Source organism: Lepidochelys kempii, chromosome 12 (genome assembly GCF_965140285.1).
Source record: "Lepidochelys kempii isolate rLepKem1 chromosome 12, rLepKem1.hap1, whole genome shotgun sequence".
Classification (NCBI taxonomy): Eukaryota; Metazoa; Chordata; order Testudines; family Cheloniidae; genus Lepidochelys; species Lepidochelys kempii.
The window spans coordinates 11097719-11116000 of record NC_136391.1 but is presented as its reverse complement, the minus strand read 5'-3'; the positions used below and the strand labels follow the sequence as shown (position 1 = coordinate 11116000).

General features: G+C 40.7%; 2 protein-coding genes across 4 annotated transcripts in view; one reads left to right on the top strand and one right to left on the bottom strand.

Moving 5' to 3' along the window:
- PLA2G15 (phospholipase A2 group XV) overlaps positions 1-16987 on the top strand; it is a 29141-nt gene extending 12154 nt beyond the window's left edge. Inside the window, exons 3-6 of the mRNA XM_073307571.2 lie at positions 776-894; positions 2948-3046; positions 4479-4703; positions 12710-16987. Coding sequence (XP_073163672.2) covers positions 776-894; positions 2948-3046; positions 4479-4703; positions 12710-13221 — 955 coding nt within the window. The 3' untranslated portion in view covers positions 13222-16987. The remainder of the gene's footprint in view (positions 1-775; positions 895-2947; positions 3047-4478; positions 4704-12709) is intronic.
- The window catches only part of LOC144929165 (uncharacterized), a 180488-nt gene continuing 170470 nt past the window's right edge, over positions 8265-18282 (bottom strand). For 2 of the 3 annotated variants that reach the window (XR_013634466.1, XR_013634467.1), the window contains exons 3-4: positions 13792-13957; positions 8265-8593 (exon numbers count right to left, since the gene is read on the bottom strand). Coding sequence is in view for 1 of the 3 variants with exons in the window: in XM_078848098.1 (XP_078704224.1) it covers positions 13848-13957 (110 nt within the window). In the remaining 2 variants the exon portion in view is untranslated. Of the gene's footprint in view, positions 8594-13791; positions 13958-18282 lie in introns of those variants that run through there. The other variant, XM_078848098.1, reaches the window with a different exon arrangement.

Here is an 18282-nt window from a genome sequence, read left to right as displayed (position 1 = left end):
CTTTTTATTGTATTCAGCAAACATAAGTCCCGTCTTAGGTGAGAGCTACTAAGTCAGTGTTCTTGGCTGCAAGGCCCCCGGCTGAGAGTGCTGCTCCCTAAGTCCCCTGTAAGCTGTGCCGCACAGCAGGCTATAAGTAGCCATGAAACAGCTCTAAAGGGCCATGCAGCAGGGACCTGGAGAGGAGAGAGGTAGGGGTGGGCGGGAACTGGTGAGGGGATCAAGTTGGGGCTTGCAGGGCTGCTGTGGGCCTCTCCCTCAGCCCTGGAGCTCCCGTGCTGCCTGCCTGCAGGGAGAGACCTAGAGGGGAGTCCTCTGGCCCCAGCCCTGGGGTAGCCTGCCTGCACCCCAAACTCCTCATCCCCAGCCTCACCCCAGAGCCTGCACCCCCAGCCAGAGTGTCCCCCGGCCCCCGCATCCCAATCCTCTGCCCCAGCCCTGAGCTCCCTCCTGCACCCTAAATCCCTCATCCCTGGCTCCACCCTGCAGCCCTCACCCCTGCATCCCAACCCTCTGCCTGAGCCCCTTCCCAAACCCGTCATCCCCAGCTCCACCCTAGAGCCCTCACCCCCAGCCAGAGCCCTCACTCCCAAACTGCACCCTCTGCCCTACCCTGGGCCACCTCCCACACTCCGAACCCCTCAGCCCCACCCCATGTGGCTCTCACATTGAAGGTTTTTTTTGCCAAAGTGGCCCCCACTTTAAAAATACTGAAGAGCACTGTGCTAAGTAGTAAGATGGTGCGTCTCATATTATGTTTTTTCTTTCCCCCCAGGTTAATATACAATCGAACAAGTAAGATCACAGAGCCACCAGATGGAGTGGATGTCAAAGTCCCAGGGTTTGGACAAACATTTTCCTTGGAATTCCTTGACCCTAGTAAAAGAAGTCTTGGTATGTACTAGTTTTGTTCATTGTCACATGTTTAATACCTTTTCCATTACATCTGGTATACAGCACTTTAGAGGACTGCAATTTCAATTCACAGTTCCCTACAGAAGTCTGAGGAAAGCTATGTAGCATTTGTATGAAGTAGGATAGTACATGGGTTCATTTTGCTTATAAACATTAGTATTGTGTATTGTCCTGTCGGAGAAATAACAAAAAAAAAAAATCTTGTGTATGTTACATGTCATGTGGCTAACCTGAGAACTTTGTTTGAACGAATGATGCAGAATTGAGTGCTTGTCAATCTGTTAAAATTTATTCAGAATTTAAAATTCTCAGAATGAAACTCCATCAGTCATCCTAAAGGCTTCTGTAGGAAATGAGAGTGCATAGAAAAAAACTCTCTGCAACAGGGGCTTGACAAACCATGTGACAATAATCAGGAACTTTTAATAATAAAAAAAACCTTCTCTTTGCTGCAGCAGCCCCAGGCCAGATAGCCCTCAGGGGAATGGATTTCCATAGCCATTATATGAATTTGGGAGATCTGGCACACCTCCTTTTCTTCCCTTTTCCCTCAAAGAATTCATACAGTAATGGACTCTAAATAGAGGGGTAATTTAGCCCCAACTGCTGTATCTCATGACTATGAATTCCTGAGAAAAATACATCTGACATACTGACAATTTTCATAGGCATCTCCCAGTGAGATTGTACTAAGTCTCTGACCCAAAAGTTGAAGTAATGGAGGGTTAGATTTGATGTATTAGCCTGTTACTGCCACTTGTGATACAAAGATTTCTTAGAAAATACAGCAACTCTTTCACAGAATGTGATGGAAAATAAATGTAATGTGTGCACTTGGTGTTAAGATGATACCTGAACATCCAGTAGCCTTCTTTCCAAATGGGGTTTACTGCTTGACCAGAATTCATAGTGCACTTTGTCATGCAGGTCTTGGTGAGAAGAGCATATGGGAGCAGCTTGTACTTAAAAACACAATTGGCTGCTAATTGATTTTGCTGTGTGAGATGGTCATTTTTCTGCTGAAAGGCTATATATTTTTTTAATTAGCTTTGTATTCTTAAACAGTCCGTGAAGGGATAATAGTGCATTTACAATCTCCCTCTGACCTTTTTAGTGTAGGACACAGTTAAATTGCAGTCCCAGTTACCTTAGAAATCAGTATTTAAATCAGCCCAAACTGCTGATGGGACTTTTGGTACAGAAGGTACTAATCCAAAAGTGAAAAAACCCAATTCTGATGGCCTTAGGATGTTTTAGGCCTCCAGTTAAATGGGCTTTGAAGGATTCTGCTCTGATATGCTGCCCTATGTCTCCAGGTTTCATCTTTTGTTGCAGTGTTTGTTTAGGATATAACTGTACTTATCCTCTTTACTAGAGACTCCTCAGGTTAAATAAAATGCAGTTTATCTTATCACTTGTGATAACTAGTCTGCAAATACTCTGTCCATTGTTTGCTATCAAAGCAATTGTGTTCAGCCAATTCAAGTGGATTAAAATTCCTAATCTTTTGATGGAAATAAAAATAGTTTCACAGTAGTTCCTATCCTAGAGCAAATCACAAGCGTCTGAATCTAGGAGAAAATGTATTTAAAGGGCCCACACTAGTCTGTACAAATGTTATCTTCCTACAGTTCATTGGTGGTAATCTCAGTGTAAAAACTCTAGTGTACATGAGCTCTTAGAATTGAGAATAGTTTATCATCTGCACATTGGTAAGCCACCATATTGATGATTAAGTTCAGCATGTACAAAAGGAAGGTAGATGAAAAAAAGTTGTTGTAGGGTTTGTCTCACAACAGTTCAGAGAATTTTTCAGAAGAATAAAACCCCTTTGTATCTTTGGTACATATCTAACATCCTTCACTTTTCCTAACGCAGCCAGCTGTTTAAACTGTGTCTTGGACTACAGTAATAACCTTATTTGTATGGAGGCAGAGTAATCTAACTGGAGTTTAACTTCAGTTTCACTATTGATGGACGCCCAAGAAGGCTATTGTGATGCTGATCTTTGTTCTTCTTTTTCTGTCCACAGGCACTTACTTTTACACACTGGTGCAAAGTCTGGTAGACTGGGGCTACCAGCGGGATAAAGATATAAGAGGAGCTCCCTATGACTGGCGGAAGGCACCAAGTAAATGAAACTTCATTACCTGAATTAGTCATTTTATTGACTTCCTAGGCAGCAAATTTGGCTGAATTTATTACCCTTTTCTTCATGAGATCCCTTTTACAACCCTAATCCTGATTAGAGTGACTGTTAGGGTCCTAACTCTGGGACAACTCCACAGGAATTTTGATAAAACTAACCAAGACTTGGAACAAAGCCCCCAAAATAATAATATTGGAAAGTTCTAAAGCACCTCACTGAAATTAACTTGGTCATCTATTAGGAAGGCATAATCCCCAGAACCACAATGTTGCTTCAAAGTCGAACTCTGTTACTTAATTGCTTTGTCTGGAGAAATCAGCTCCTCCGTGTGTAGTGTCATTAAAATTCAAGGCTAAGGGGTAATGTTCAAAGCTGTATTCTGCATTTACACATTCCTTTAGCTGTGTAAGAAGGTCAGACACCCTGTACTCTTTATCACACTGTAGTCTTTCTTTACTATCTCCTGTCTATAGTTTGGGATAAAAAATACACTCTTCATATTACATGTGAAGACATAATAAGAAAGCAGCACATTCATGCATGTAACATTTTAGAATCCCAGGCTGTTGCCCTGCCCTGAAGAGTTTAATCCTAAAAGATCTAGAACTGAGACATGGTCTTATTTTGAAATCCAGGGTGGTACTTGATGAAAATCAGCGACCCTGGTTGTTTGGTAACAGACTGGTCTGCAGCTGGCCTAAAAAAACCTGATAGATGATAGAGAGATGCATTTTATTAGGTTTTCTTCAGTTTGATGAATATTTAGTTACATGTTAGACAGGAATGGTATTGTCTCAGAAGGCACTAACAGGATCTCTAAATTAGCAGTGACTAGTCTTGTTAAATCTTATTAAATCCATTGACAAAATAAAACAAGTTGGCAACTGCTGCATATAGAATTTTAAAAAGGTCAAAAATACAGCTGGACTGAAAAGCCATGGTTTTTACTTAGTGAGCAAAAATGGGAATTTTCCTAAGGCTTCTACCTTACTGTCTTTTGAGTTAAGAATAAAAGTGATCTTCCAAGGAGCTTCAGGTGGGATTTTCAGAAGTGCTCACTGCTGGCGTAATTCTACTCTCATTAAAGTCAGTGTGAGTTTTACCATTGACTTCAGTGGGAGAAGTTAGACCAATGTAGAGCACTTTTTTGAAAATCCTGCCCTTTGATAAATACATACTACTGAGAGAGAAGTGGTATAAATAGTCTTCTGAGCTTCTACATTTTTAGAAACTATTCTAAACACATGAAAAGTGAGGAAAATTTGGCTTCCAGCAATGTCCTGTTTGAATTAATGGTATGAACCTGCTGTCTTTACTTCCAGCATCAAAAACTAAGCTTTTAGAACACTGTATATTGAAAGATGGCATTTGCAAGCTACCTCTTTACTTAACTGTACTATCTTGATGTTTCTAGATGAGAATGGAGACTATTTTGTGGCTCTTCGAAAGATGATTGAGTTGATGTATGAACAAAATGGAGGTCCTGTGGTCTTAATTGCCCACAGTATGGGTAATATGTACACTCTCTATTTCCTCAACCATCAGACTCAGGATTGGAAAGACAAGTACATAAAGGACTATGTGTCACTGGGCTCTCCATGGGGAGGAGTGGCTAAAACCTTTCATGTGCTGGCTTCAGGTAGGTAACCTGCTTAAATACTTGAATTTAAATGGAAGCTACCACAGGATGTTTAAGGGTTACTGTTAACCATAGCATTAGTGGTCAGAGTTTGAGATGCTATAAACGTTCAATTAAAAAACAGCTTTCAGCCCATAAGCTATAATTGCACCAGTTTCAGGCACGATTTCCAAATTCCATTCCCCTCCTATATAGAATATGGTTGAGTGTTCATATCCCTGCATCGAGATGTCCTATTTCCTCCTTTTTGGGATGATGGAATCGGGGGGCAGAAGGGTCTGTTGGTCCCACAGTGGGAATATTGTGCAGGCTCTGCCCATGTGTAAACTCTTGCATGCCTTGGGAGGGGTAGAGCAGACACTGGGACTGAGAGGGGCTGGAATGGGCCTAGGAGCCGGTAGGAGGAATGGCTGGGACCTTAATGAGGAGAGATTAATAAGACTGGGACTTTTCAGCTTGGAAAAGAGACAGCTAAGGGGAGATATGATTGAGGTCTATAAAATCATGACTGGTGTAGAGAAAGTACTTAAGGAATTGTTGTTTCATGCTTCTCATAACACAAGAACTAGGGGTCACCAAATGAAATTAATAGGCAGCAGGTTTAAAACAAATAAAAGGAAGTATTTCTTCACACAACACACAGTCAACCTGTGGAATTCCTTGCCAGAGGATGATGTGAAGGCCAAGACCATAACAGGGTTCAAAAAAGAACTAGATAAATTCATGGAGGATAGCTCCATCAATGGCTATTAGCCAGGATGGGCAGGAATGGTGTACCTAGCCTCTGTTTGCCAGAAGCTGGGAATGAGCAATAGGGCATGGATCACTTGATGATTACCTGTTCTGTTCATTCCCTCTGGGGCAGCTGGTACTGGCCGCTGTCAGTAGACAGGATACTGGGCTAGATGGACCTTTGGTCTGACCCAGAAGGGCTGTTCTTATGTTCCTCTGTTCTTACTGGCCTGGAGATACCCCCCTCAATCTCAGTACTTTTTCCTCCCTCTGTCCTCTGCTGCTTCTTGCTTATTTTGTCTGTCCCCCTTGGCAGCTGTATGGCTGCCTAACCCAGCATGGTAGAGTGTCCAGCACATTCCATTCCTTGCTGTTATCCTTCAAACTCCCATTACTCTCAATTTTATATAGCAAAACTGACTTGGAAGCTTCTGAATGTTCTTTTATAAGTATCATGTCAGTTGGCTTGTGCATGAACTCTAAGGGATAACCGCAGACGTGGCAGTTCTTGAGGTATGTGGAATCCTGAGTGATGGCAGAAGCATGACCACCTGCAAAAGTGTGAGCAAGGCGCGCACACCTTAACATTTTAAAGTGGTTTTTAAGAAAATGAATCTCTCAAAATGTTTGGCATTATATATTGGTAGTAATGAGAGGTAATATTTGGTAGCTGAAGTGAATATCAAAGAAGACTTAAATTTATTTATCTTCATTTTGTTTAATACAGACACTGTTCTTTCACTAGCCTTCAAGTAATTGTTCCCAATTAAAAAGAACATACAGTACACAGTGTACCTTCTCGTAATTTCAGTGTCATATGGTCATGCCTTAACATCACCTGTAGCAGAGGGGTGAATTAATTTTTGCATATTGCTGCTTAACTATTAAGACATTTGGCTTCCTCTTTAGTTCACTGCTAACTTACAGGTTTGTTTGCAGTTTTTGTTCTTGAAACACTTTTTTACCTGAAAATTAGGATGCATCCAAATGCAGGACATATACCAAAGTGCTTACCAGGCGTGGGTGCTTCAGAAAAACATTTCATGTGCTTAAATAAGGCACTTGGTTTTGAGATGGGAATGTACAACTCAAAGCCACTAATTAGAAAGCTGAAAACGCATATATCCTTATTGGGTGCTTACAGTTGTTTGTTTTTTGTCAACATAGCATTGCAAAATTGATTCCTCTCCCCCAAATGGCATCCTGTGGCTTGCAGGCTTCTGCAGAAACTACTGACTTTCATATGGTGTACTCTAAATATCCAGAGCAGGAGGCTTTACTGGATAACTAATTTTGCATGGTGTATCAGGTGATACAGGATGTGAGCAGAATTAAACAGCACCACGTAGGATCTCCCCATACTTAGTGTTTTGCTTCTTACCTGTTACTGCGTGAGCAATATTTATTGTATGTAGCATCTCTCCTCACAAAGTGGCTGTTTGTACATATGCATACAGAAGAATCACTTCAATTTCTACTGAAATACAGCCATCACTGGGACAGAATGTAGTCACTGTAACAGCGTACAGCAGCAGGAAACAGTATCAACAGGAAGTGAAGGGGAAAGTTAGGTGGGCAGAGTGTAACCGGCAATGTTGGAATTAATCTGTGTGTGAGGCTTTAGCGGCAGGTGTGCCATTTGAGGCACAATTGAACTTTTTACATCATGTGAAAAGATAAAGCAAGGGAAAAGTGTTTAAGCACAAGTCTATTAATTGCTTTCAAATGAGCTACAAGGAACAGCTTCAATGTTAAAGTCAAGATAGAAAACATTTTCTTCAGCAAAGTGACAGGAGTATCTTCAGGACCTTGTGGTGTCCACTCTGCTCTCTTCCAGTTTCCTTTCTTAATCAGATTCAGGTGGTGGTTATGTTGACTGTTAGGTGCAATTATATGGAAATGCTGGCAAGCTTAATTAGGGCACCAGAGGTATTGTGCTACAGCCCTCCTTACTGGACCAGAGAATCAATAGTGCCATCTAGTGAGTTTAAAAATACAGCATATTTTTTGCAACTTAAAAACACTTAAAATATCTATTTTTTTTCCTTTTGGTTGATTCACATTCTTCCTGCATGCTTCGGGTGGTATTTCAAGGCATTGTATAGCTGTTGACTTGGTATATGTACTGCATTTTGTAGGATGGTGTATTTTTAAAATTTTTTTTGTACAGCAAGGGTGGTATTTTTTTATGTAGGTGTTCAGAAAATGCACTTGTTCATGTATAGGAGCATCGTGTTTACTTTCTTCTGGTTTACTTATACTCTTTACTCCTGGGGGAATTCTGCAACGAAGATTCTGGGCATACTATTTTCAAATTCTGCAAATTTTATTTTTCAAAATAACACAATATAATCATACCAGTTTCAATTATTTTTGATCATTTATTTCAAAGTATCTGTCAGTAAGCATGCCCCTAACAATACAGGCAACAAAAAAGATTCAGGAAATGTTTTTTGACAAATAGATTCCTTACTAGGCGTATTAATACAGAGCTCTGAGTAATTTATTTAGACTACAATACAGAACTGTATTTCCTGCACCCCTCAGAAGCAGTGCAAAGGCTTGTGGGGTGTCAGGGGTAACAGAGGAGCTTAGGGAGAGGGAAGTAGTTGCTGGGAAGGAGCCTGCGTGTGAACTTGGAGGGTTGTTGGGTGTGGGTGGGAAAACTATGGAACAGGTTTTGGGGAGCGGGAGGAGGAGGGATTGTTAGGGAGCTTCCCCCATGCAGACCCTGACTGACCCCTAGCCCCCACTGTCGGGCGCATCTGCCCCTGTCCCCATGTGTCCCTGAACCCCCTGCCCACATGGCCCTGCACTGCGCCCCCCATATGTCTCTGTGCTTCCACTCAGCCACCCCATCCCAATTTGGCCCTGCACATCCCTCCCCCATCTTTGGCCCTGCGCCTCCACTCCCATTCAGCCCCTGCCCCAGTCTGTCCACCACCACTAGTCCTTGTGAGCCCCTGTCTGACCCCAGAGCAGCCCCACACTGTCTGTCTCCCCATAGCACCAGTCTCCTGACTTGGCCCAACAGTTGCTGTGAAGAAGTCAGGGTCTTTCTCTTCCCTCACTGGCCAGGCGCTGCTGCTCTGTTCTGTTGCCACAGCACCCTTTGGCAAAAGGTGGAATTGCAGCAACTTTCCGGCAGAAGCTTTTTTCTGTGGAAAACAATTAAAAATATGCACATCTCATTAATTTTGTATGCACAGTGGCACAGAATTCCCCCAGGAGTAACTCTTCTCAGCAAATAAGGAACAATATAGAGTCTATAATAATATTTCATAGTTAACAACTTCCATCCAGAAGAATGTCAAATAATTATGTGAGAATTGCTAGTATGCCATTAAAATACAGCCAAAACTTGCCTGGTTTGCAGCTAGCCAATAGTAAAACATCATTAGAGTTTCTAAAAATTATAGATTTTCTAAGACAACATAGTACACTCAAGATGAAATAACTCTATTTTGGACCTCCTATTGATGGACAAAGATGAATTCATCATTGGCCTGGAAGATGGTGGTTGCCCAAGGATCAATGATTGTGATCTGATTACATTCAATATGCACAAACAGAGGACAGGTGTTTTGGTGCTTCCCAAAGTTGAGGAAAATTATGAACAGGAGGAATTAGGAGGAAAATTTTAGACAGAAAAATGTGAATGAAAGTTTTGAGCGCTTTAAGAAGAGTTTATTAAATGGCTAAAAAGCCACAATTCCACAATCCATGAAGAAGATAACTTTGGCTAAAGGCCCAGCCTGGTTCAGCAGCAAAGTGAAGGGAGCAATTATAAATAAATAACAAATATATAACAGGGGAGGAGAGGCAGAAAATAAATAGCAATCAGTATAAATACAATGGCTAGCCTGCTGGTATGCTGAGATAGCTGCTTATCATGCTGACCAGTACTGTTTCCTTGTTACTCCCCTCACCCATATGTTATCTCTTGTCTTGTATCTTTCTGATCTGTTTGTACAGCATATAGCACTGGGAGGTCCTGGTCTAGGACTTCTAGGTGCTATGGTAATGCAAATAATAAATCAGAACTTACAAGGTGCAGAAAATTGAAATGTTTAACAGTGAGATTGACTAACCATTGGAACAAACAACCAAAGAAGTGCAGAAGCTAAAGACATCAGCAAAGAATTCATGGCTGGCAGTACTAAGGATAATAAAGCATACTAGAAACAAAAGGAATCCTAGTAATGGTATAGGTGTGTTATAGGTGAAGATGGTAAAACTGGTAGTGATGCAAAAAAAGGCAGGAGTGTTATTAGACATTTTGTTCTGTATTGAGGGGGGGGAAGCAAAATCATCTTCCTCATTAGATATGGACTGGAAGTACTTTATTTATTCATTACTGGCTAATGAGGGTGTTAAACAACATCTGTTAGAGAGAAACATTTTTAAATTGGTAGGTCCATGTAACTGGGACAAGTGAGAGTTAGCTGAGGAGACTCCGGCAGTTGATGTTACATTTTAACAGCATGGAATAGTGGGGCAATACTGGGAAATTCCAGAAGACTAGAAGAGTGTTAATGTTCTGGAAGTATTCAAAAAGGGCAAACTGGATGTCCTGAAGAAGTGCATCTGAAGAAGTGGGTATTCACCCACAAAAGCTTATGCTCCAATACATCTTAGTCTATAAGGTGCCACAGGACTCTTTGCCGCTTTTACAGATCCAGACTAACACAGCTACCCCTCTCATACTTGGATTTCCTGAGTAACTATAGGATGGTTAGCCTGACATTAATCCTAGGCAAAATAAAGGAAACGCTGATATGGGATTCAATTAGTAAAGAATTAAAGGACAGGAATATAATGAATGCCAGTCAATATGGTTTTACAGAATATAGGACTTGTCAAACCAGATTTCATTCTTTAAGATTACAAATTTGGCTGATAAAAGTAACTGCATAGATGTAAAAACAATGAGAAGTCCTTGTGGCACCTTAGAGACTAACAGATTTATTTGGGCATAAACTTTTGTGGGCTAAAACCCACTTCATCAGTTGCAAGTGGGTTCTAGCCCACGAAAGCTTATGCCCAAATAAATCTGTTAGTCTCTAAGGTGCCACAAGGATGCCTTGTTTTTGCTGATACAGACTAACATGGCTACCACTCTGAAACCTACATAGATGTAATATACTTTAACTTAATACTGCACAACCTTCTGATTAAAAACTTGGCTCTATACAAATAGCAGTAAAACACATGTTAAATGGATTAAGAATGACATCTCAAAAAGTAGCTGTCAGTGAGAATCGTGATTGGATGGGGTTGTTTCTAGTGGCGTTCCACAGGGATAGGTACAAAGTCTAATGTTACTAAACATTTTCAGTTGTGGATGACTCACAGATTGGTAGAATAGTACATAATAATGAAAACAGGGCAGTCAGAGCAATCAGAATCACTTTGTAACCTGGGCCCATTCAAACAAAACATGTATTAATACAGCCAAATTCAAGTTATACATCTAGGAAAAAAGAACAGTCTGTACCTTCAGGATGGAGGACCGTAACCACAAAAGCACAGTGACTCCAAAAAGAATTTAGGAGTTGTAGTGGACGAGCAACACAGCATGTGGTCCTAGAGCAATGCAGCGGCAAAAAAGAGCTAATATGCTCTAAAGAGCGGAGTAGGGAGGAGCTATTGCCTCTGAATACAGCAATGTTGAGACTGGTATTCTAATGCTGCATACAGTTCTGGTGTCCACATTTTAAAGTGGATGTTGAAAAAAGCCATAAGTGATTGAGGACTGGAGAAAATGTCTTACAGTGAGAAATTTGGAGCTCAATCTGTTAGCTTAGCAAAAAAAGAGGACTGAGGTGAATTGATTAGTGTATAAGTATGTTCACAGGCAGAAAATACAAGGTCCTAAATGGCTCTTTAATCTAGTTGAGAAGGCATAACAGGAACCAATGGCCAAGAAGCTGAAGCCAGACAAGTGCAAATTAGGTGCACCTTTTTAATAGTGAGGATGATTAACTATTGGAGCAAACTACCAAGGAAAGTAGTGGATTCTTCATCTCTTGGCATCTTCAAGACTGGATGCCTTTCTGATAGTTATGCTTCAGTCAAACACAAATTTTTGGGCTTAATACAGGCGTATCTGGGTGAAATGTAATGGCCTATAATAATACTCAGGAGGTCAGATTTGATGATCTAAAGGTCCCTTCTGGCCTTAAACTCTATCAATCTGTGGCCTTTTCTGTGCCAGCAGAACTTCACTTCTTGGAGATGACTGTAAGGGAAAAGTAACTTCTCTACCTGAAAATACAGGGGAATTTTTATAATCAGACGGGCTTGTGAAGAGTCATGGGGTCTTTAGTAATAGGTGATCCAAAATGTGTTGTGTGCAAAAGACTGCACTCAAGCAGCAGATTAGTTGCTAGTATTGTGCAGGAATGCTGGTTCTGGACCGATTGTAGGAGAGAGTGTCACTTGCTGTACCCCAGTGCATTTTCCTTGGTCTACCACTAAATAATGAGCTGGCCTGATCCTGTTTAATTTGACAGGATCCAAGCCAAAGTAGTATATTCCAATCCAGCAGGTGGACATTAAAGTTAGGATCCATGCTTTGTGTCCTGAGCAAAGAAAACACTACTTTCACATTGATTATGTGGTTTCCTTGTGCCTCCGTTGAGGAACATTAGTGTGGTACAGATGAAAGGAGGGTAGTATCGGTTATTTGTAGGATTGTTCTGTTTTGTTTTACAAAGATAACACATGAACCAGTAACTACTGCGGATCCTGCCTCCTCCTCCACGCTCACAAAAGCCATGTGGCAACCTGTGTGGCAACTGTAGCTATCATAAATGAAATTGCCCCAGACAGCTTCAATATGACAACTATAAAATTGCTTGTTACTGAACTGTGAAAACCTGGGTGTTCACCTTGTTCTGCAGTCTCATGAAATCTCTTGAATGCACAAATGTACAGAGGGTAACACCAGCCTGTTCTCCCAACAAAACCATTAAGGGAAGAGTGTCTCTGTGAATCACTGAAAAATCTGCATCTGGAATTCCTTTAGAAAAAGAATTTTAAGACAGCTTTACAGATGGCCAGGATGATTGCCTAATGATTGATGATGTGAAGAACTTTTGGGCCCAAAGCTTCCAAATGAGCCCAAGTAGAAAATATTTTCTTCTTAAAGGAATATCTCAGAAGGGTAGCCTCAGGAAAATGCCATTCTGGGTTGTCTTTAGCAATGTTTCTTGATATTTCAGTGTACAATAAATAAAACTTCTGATCAGTAACAGAAATCTATTTTGTAGGTGACAACAACAGGATACCTGTCATCAGTTCTCTTAAGATCCGAGACCAGCAGAGATCTGCAGTTTCAACCAATTGGATGCTACCCTACAATTACACATGGCCTCCAGAGAAGATCTTTGTAAGCACACCCACAGTTAACTACACTCTCCGGGATTACCAAAAGTTCTACAAGGACATCAACTTTGAGGATGGCTGGCTCATGAGACAAGACACTGAGCCCTTGGTCTACCAGATGATACCACCTGGTGTGCGTTTGCACTGTCTTTTTGGCACTGGTGTAGAAACACCTGACTCATTCTACTATGAGGCCTTTCCTGATAAAGAGCCCAAGATCTATTACAGTGATGGTGATGGTACAGTGAACTTGGAGAGTGCCTTACAATGTCAAAAGTGGGTGGACATGCAAAAGCAGGAGGTGATATTGTTTGAGCTGTCAGGAAATGAGCATATTGAGATGCTGTCTAATGCTACAACTATTTCCTATGTGAAAAAACTTCTTTTTGGTTTGTGACACCCTATGTGGACTGTTTTTTTTTTTTTTTTCCTCCATCACCTGTGATGCCTTCCCTTAAGTGAGGGGAAAATGCCTTTTGATCCTTTGGTTTTAAAACACTTGGGTTATTTATTTGGTCTCTTTTCAGGCCGTGTTTGGAAAGCTGTTTGGTGTCCTTAATGATCACTTGTCTCTTGGATTAGTGTTCGTAATGCATCATAGTGTTTCACGTTCTAAAGGCGTGGTCATGTGCATTCTGGTGCTGCTAGACGAATGTCCAATGTGCATACAGAAGTTCACTTGAACATTTTTCACACCTTTTGTGCAATATGTGCAGCCTATGTTGTTTCTTGTGAGCTTTGGAGAGTTGCAGGGAGAGAAAGAATTGCTTGCTGGTTACTCTCCGTTCTGTACTAAAGCAAGGGAGAGGTTGTCAAGAATTTTTTTGAGTACAGTAACTTTCCCAAAGGGTCACAAAAGTTCTGAATCATTGTCCTTAAATAAGCTAGTAAATATGAAGGTCCAAGCAGGTGGTCTAAATAGACATGGAGTTAAGATATTGCAGGACTTTGGTCATATCCAACTTACCTCTTTCTGTACTGCTGCTGGAGAAGAGGGAAAGTGCATTAATTACTTGAAGTTCCTTATTTGATGTCTTGGAAAAATTGAAGAGAATCCAGTTGTCCTTTAGTAACTTGAGGACTTAGCATCAAGAGTCTAAGGCTGCTGGCTTCATTCTTTAGATTTTTTCCCCCTAATTTAAAAAAAAAAAAGGTTACTAGCTGTCACTCCTCATACAATGGCTATGGCTACATGGTGTGTACATTGAAATCCACAGGAATTTGGTATCAGCAAATTTTGTGTGAGGTGCTGCCTTCACATGTCAAAGTGACGACAAGTTATCTCCATTAGTTCAAATGGTAGGTAGATAGATCTCAAAAAACCCAAACCCCCTCCTACCCAAAACAAATAAAAATTAAAGTTCCCACAATGGGGAAAAAACCCTTTGTATGTATCTTGCTTTCAGCCAAGTACACTTCTGCTGTGATCCAGTTTCCAGCTAACTGACCATCTTTCCTATTGGATCAAAATTATGTTTAGTGGAAAAAGCTTAGAATTAGAGAGTATTTATAGAGTAAAATACCTTTCTTGTAGGGGTACTGAGCTCTTAATTTGGGTTGAGAAACAAACATTTAAAAGGAGCACTATGTATTAGGCCCCAGAAAACTGCATAGCACACAACTCTCCAAGAAACTATACTACAGTAGCTTAACCATGTTAGACCACTTGTCACTGCATTTTTCAGAAAACTGCTATGAACACTTCCAGGGTGCAGGGTTCTTCAGAAAAAGTTACCTTAAGAGTTATGCTCATCAGAAATCCTACAGGATTAAGAATCTATTGATTTCTAATGTTAGGCGATTACCTTTTACACAACAGCAAAGTTTAATCAATCCTGTAGTGCATAGAGGTTGTTTGGTGCCATTGAAATATTTGATTAGGATGTGCTGATCTGACAGCGCTCTCTCATGAGTGTTTGTCACTGCAGAATGTAAACACTCTGGCACAGGGTAGATCTAGAGTTCTCAAGATTCTAATATATTTTGTATTAGCTAATCATTTCTAGAAATCCTGACTGGGATCATTGGTAGGTTAAATATCTCCCTGTACAGAAGAGAGAATAAGACTAACTCCCCCTCTCTGAGGGAGGACAAGTAGAATGGAAGGTCTGTCACTTGGAATCAGCTACCTAAGATCTAGTGCTCTGCAACTATATGGCCCAAACAGATTTTCCTGCCTCATCTGTGTGTGCTAGTCCACTGCCAGATCTGAGTTGCCCACGGGCTATCTGTAACACATTGTTGATTGCTTAAATCTTAGAGAACAGAAGGATAAAATCCTTTTTAGTCAGATTGGTTTTTTTTTGGTAGGCTTTTGTAGATTGGTGCACCAAGAACCACAGTTCTATTCTAAGGCTCTTCATATGGTCTAACTCCATTGTGAACAAACTACTGTAAGACTGGTCTGCAGTAGATACAACTATGCAAAGTAACTGATTCAAAAGTCCAGCTTTTTCAAGTCTGTTATCCTTACCCAGGTAGAATGCATGCTTGCTAACTAGCACCAGGATGGGAGGAACTGGAATCTGTATTGGCTCCAAGCAAAGACTGAATATTGGTAGGGCTGTAGAAGGGACTCAGGCTCTACCTGGTCTGGAGGATTTTTTTAGAACTGGTTTACATTGGAAGCTTTCCAGCTCTCTGTGTGCTTAATCTGGAAATGCTTAAAAATCTACAGCAAAAGGGTTTTTTTTTGGCTTTGCTACTCTGTGCACTTGAAGCAGAAAAATTAATGCTTCCAAAAGAGCTGCACTAGATTACTCTGTTCTGATCTAGCATTTGACATTTACTGTAATTTTTCCCTTTGGGAAATGCTTCCAGCTGATTCCATCTCATACTTTTACCTTCGTGCCAATGACCCTTTAGTCCACACTCACTTAGCTTTCCATTAATAGATGGACCCTACAGTCGCTTCTTGTGCTGAATAAGTCTGCTCTGCTGCTTTTACTTACACTGGTAAAGAGAGGTTGACAGCCCTCTTAAACTTTGTAGGCTTGCTGTGATTTGTCAGCATAAATCCTTGTTTCTTTCCTGCGCAGAATTGCACATCTTGTGTTAAAGTGTGGATGCTGAGGACTCAGTAGTTAAAGTATCCACACATCTAATGATTCCCTTTGGTTGGGGGTGCTTTGTAAGACAGATCACAAGTCTGATTTCTCATTTTCCATCAAATCCTCCTGAGGCCTGCTCTTTTGTCTACCGTGCAATCCCAGGATAGAGATGTCCTCAGTATGAAATAAATGGAGTACCGAAAATACACGGCTAAACATCCCAAAAGGTGGAAGTAGTTAAATTGTGCATTTCCCTTTTCTACTAGAAGTCTGTTCTCTTTATTGCGTGACCCTCTGCTTTAGAGGGCAAACCCAAGTCTATTTAGAATCATTTTAGTAGGGTTGTTTGCAGTGTTTTTATAGCTATGTTGGTCCCAGGATATTAGACAAGATGAGTGATGTGTAATATCTCTTATTGGACCAACTTCCGTTAGTGAAAGACAAGTTTTCAAGCTTACACAGAGCTCTTCTTCAGGTTGGTGGTAAGACTGCTAAAGTATGCAGTCGTAAGTATTCTACGTTCTTGTGGAGAAACTAGTCTGAGGAAATAATTATTGCTGGGGAAAGAGGAAAATAAAGTGAAGTACCTCAGGTGCTTTGCTTCACTGGTTTGAAATGTGTAATTTGCTGAAATTCCTTCTGAGTTATGCTAATTACTTATCATTTGTGAATGTCTGTTTTTCTCCTAATCTTCATTTTCAGGATATTTTCAGAAACCAAAAGTAGTAGAGGACCAAAATGTATTTCTTATTTCTAACAAAATGTAAAGAGAGAGAATTCTGGAGGGACTTCAGCTGTTAGTGTAGTGCTGCTGCAATGGCACTACGTGATTCTGCTCAGAACAGAAGATTTTAATATCAAGCAATAAATGCAAAAGAATTGTAGGCCAAAGAAAGGAATGTTTGGCATTAAGATATTTCTTGAAGCAAGGTGTGTTCAAGGCCCTCTTAAATTCAAGGAATGTTTGGCAGTTACTTTGCTGCTCTAAAAGTAACAGTATTTTGTATGAAATATGATCTGGTGAGACCCAGCATTTTATATATTTTCCTCTTGTACGACTGAGTTATAGATTTCTGCATATTTTATTGTCAGACTTTGATAACATAATAAACTTTATCTAATATTGAATGCGTTTTGTCATGGATAACACACAACTACAGATGCTGCTCTCTCTCTCAAATATGCTACAAGTCATGAATTTATTCATGCTTATTGCTGCTTAAAAGGCAGCATTTTAACCAAATTATGAGCTGAACCAGAAAGCAGCATAGCTTCCTTCCAGTGTAGAGCAACCCCTTTCTTTAGAAGGGAAACAGAAAATACAAAAAAAACCCCTAGGAGTCCTTGTGGCACTGTAGAGACTAACCAATTTATTTGGGCATAAGCTTTTGTGGGCTAAAACCCACTTCATCAGATGGGTTTTAGCCCACAAAAGCTTATGCCCAAATAAATTAGTTAGTCTCTGCGGTGCCACAAGGACTCCTCGTTGTTTCTGCTGATACAGACTAACACAGCTACCACTCTGAAACCTGAAAATACAAACACTGTCGTCATTCTGCACTAAAGTAAATGCTCAGTTCAAACCAGTCAGCACAAATTGCCACAGTTTTGAGACTCAATATGAGCAGAAGCCTTCATCCATAGTTTCCAACCTGTTCCTCCTAGGCCTCTTATGTGGGTAGCTTTTCTTCAAATATGTTGACTTGTTTAAAGTCCTGTTAGACCACTGGTGACTGGTGACCCAAAAATGGTGGGGGTGCAATTGTTCGAGACATCCCTCTACCTGCTGCCCTTCTACCTTCATGTAGTTTGACAAGATTGTCATGGTAGGGATTGGGGAAGAGGCTGCAGGAGTGGTTTTATTGGGCAGATCAGGGAGGTATTTAGAAAGGAGAGGAGAGCTTTTTCCTTCCTTTTTAAGAAATCAAAGAAGGGCAGGCTGGAGAACGGTATTTACCTCTGTATCCCCTTTACTGTTTTCTAGTCGTTTCAGTTTATCTCATGGCTTGTTCCTAAATGACCAGGTTTTTAATGTCCTGTATTTTAATTCTAACTTATAGTTGTTCTGTTCTCTTTTTATAGGGCTCTGATTTCCTTTTATTCATTCCTCATACTGTCATTTGTTTTTTCCTAACTTTTTTCTCCAAGTTACACCTGCTTTCTATCAGCTCAACTTCAGCTATTCACCCTCACTTTTCCTTTGTCTGTCTTGGTACTTCCATTTAGTTGTTCTCCGCCTGATGGAGCAAATTTCTTGACAGCATAAATGACTACTTTTTGGAGCAGCTAGTCCTGGAACCTATAAGAGGAGAGATGATTCTTGATTTAGTCCTAAATAGAGCACAGGATTTGGTCCAATAGGTGAATATAGCTAAACTTAACATCCCTGGGTGGGGGGGAGACATCAA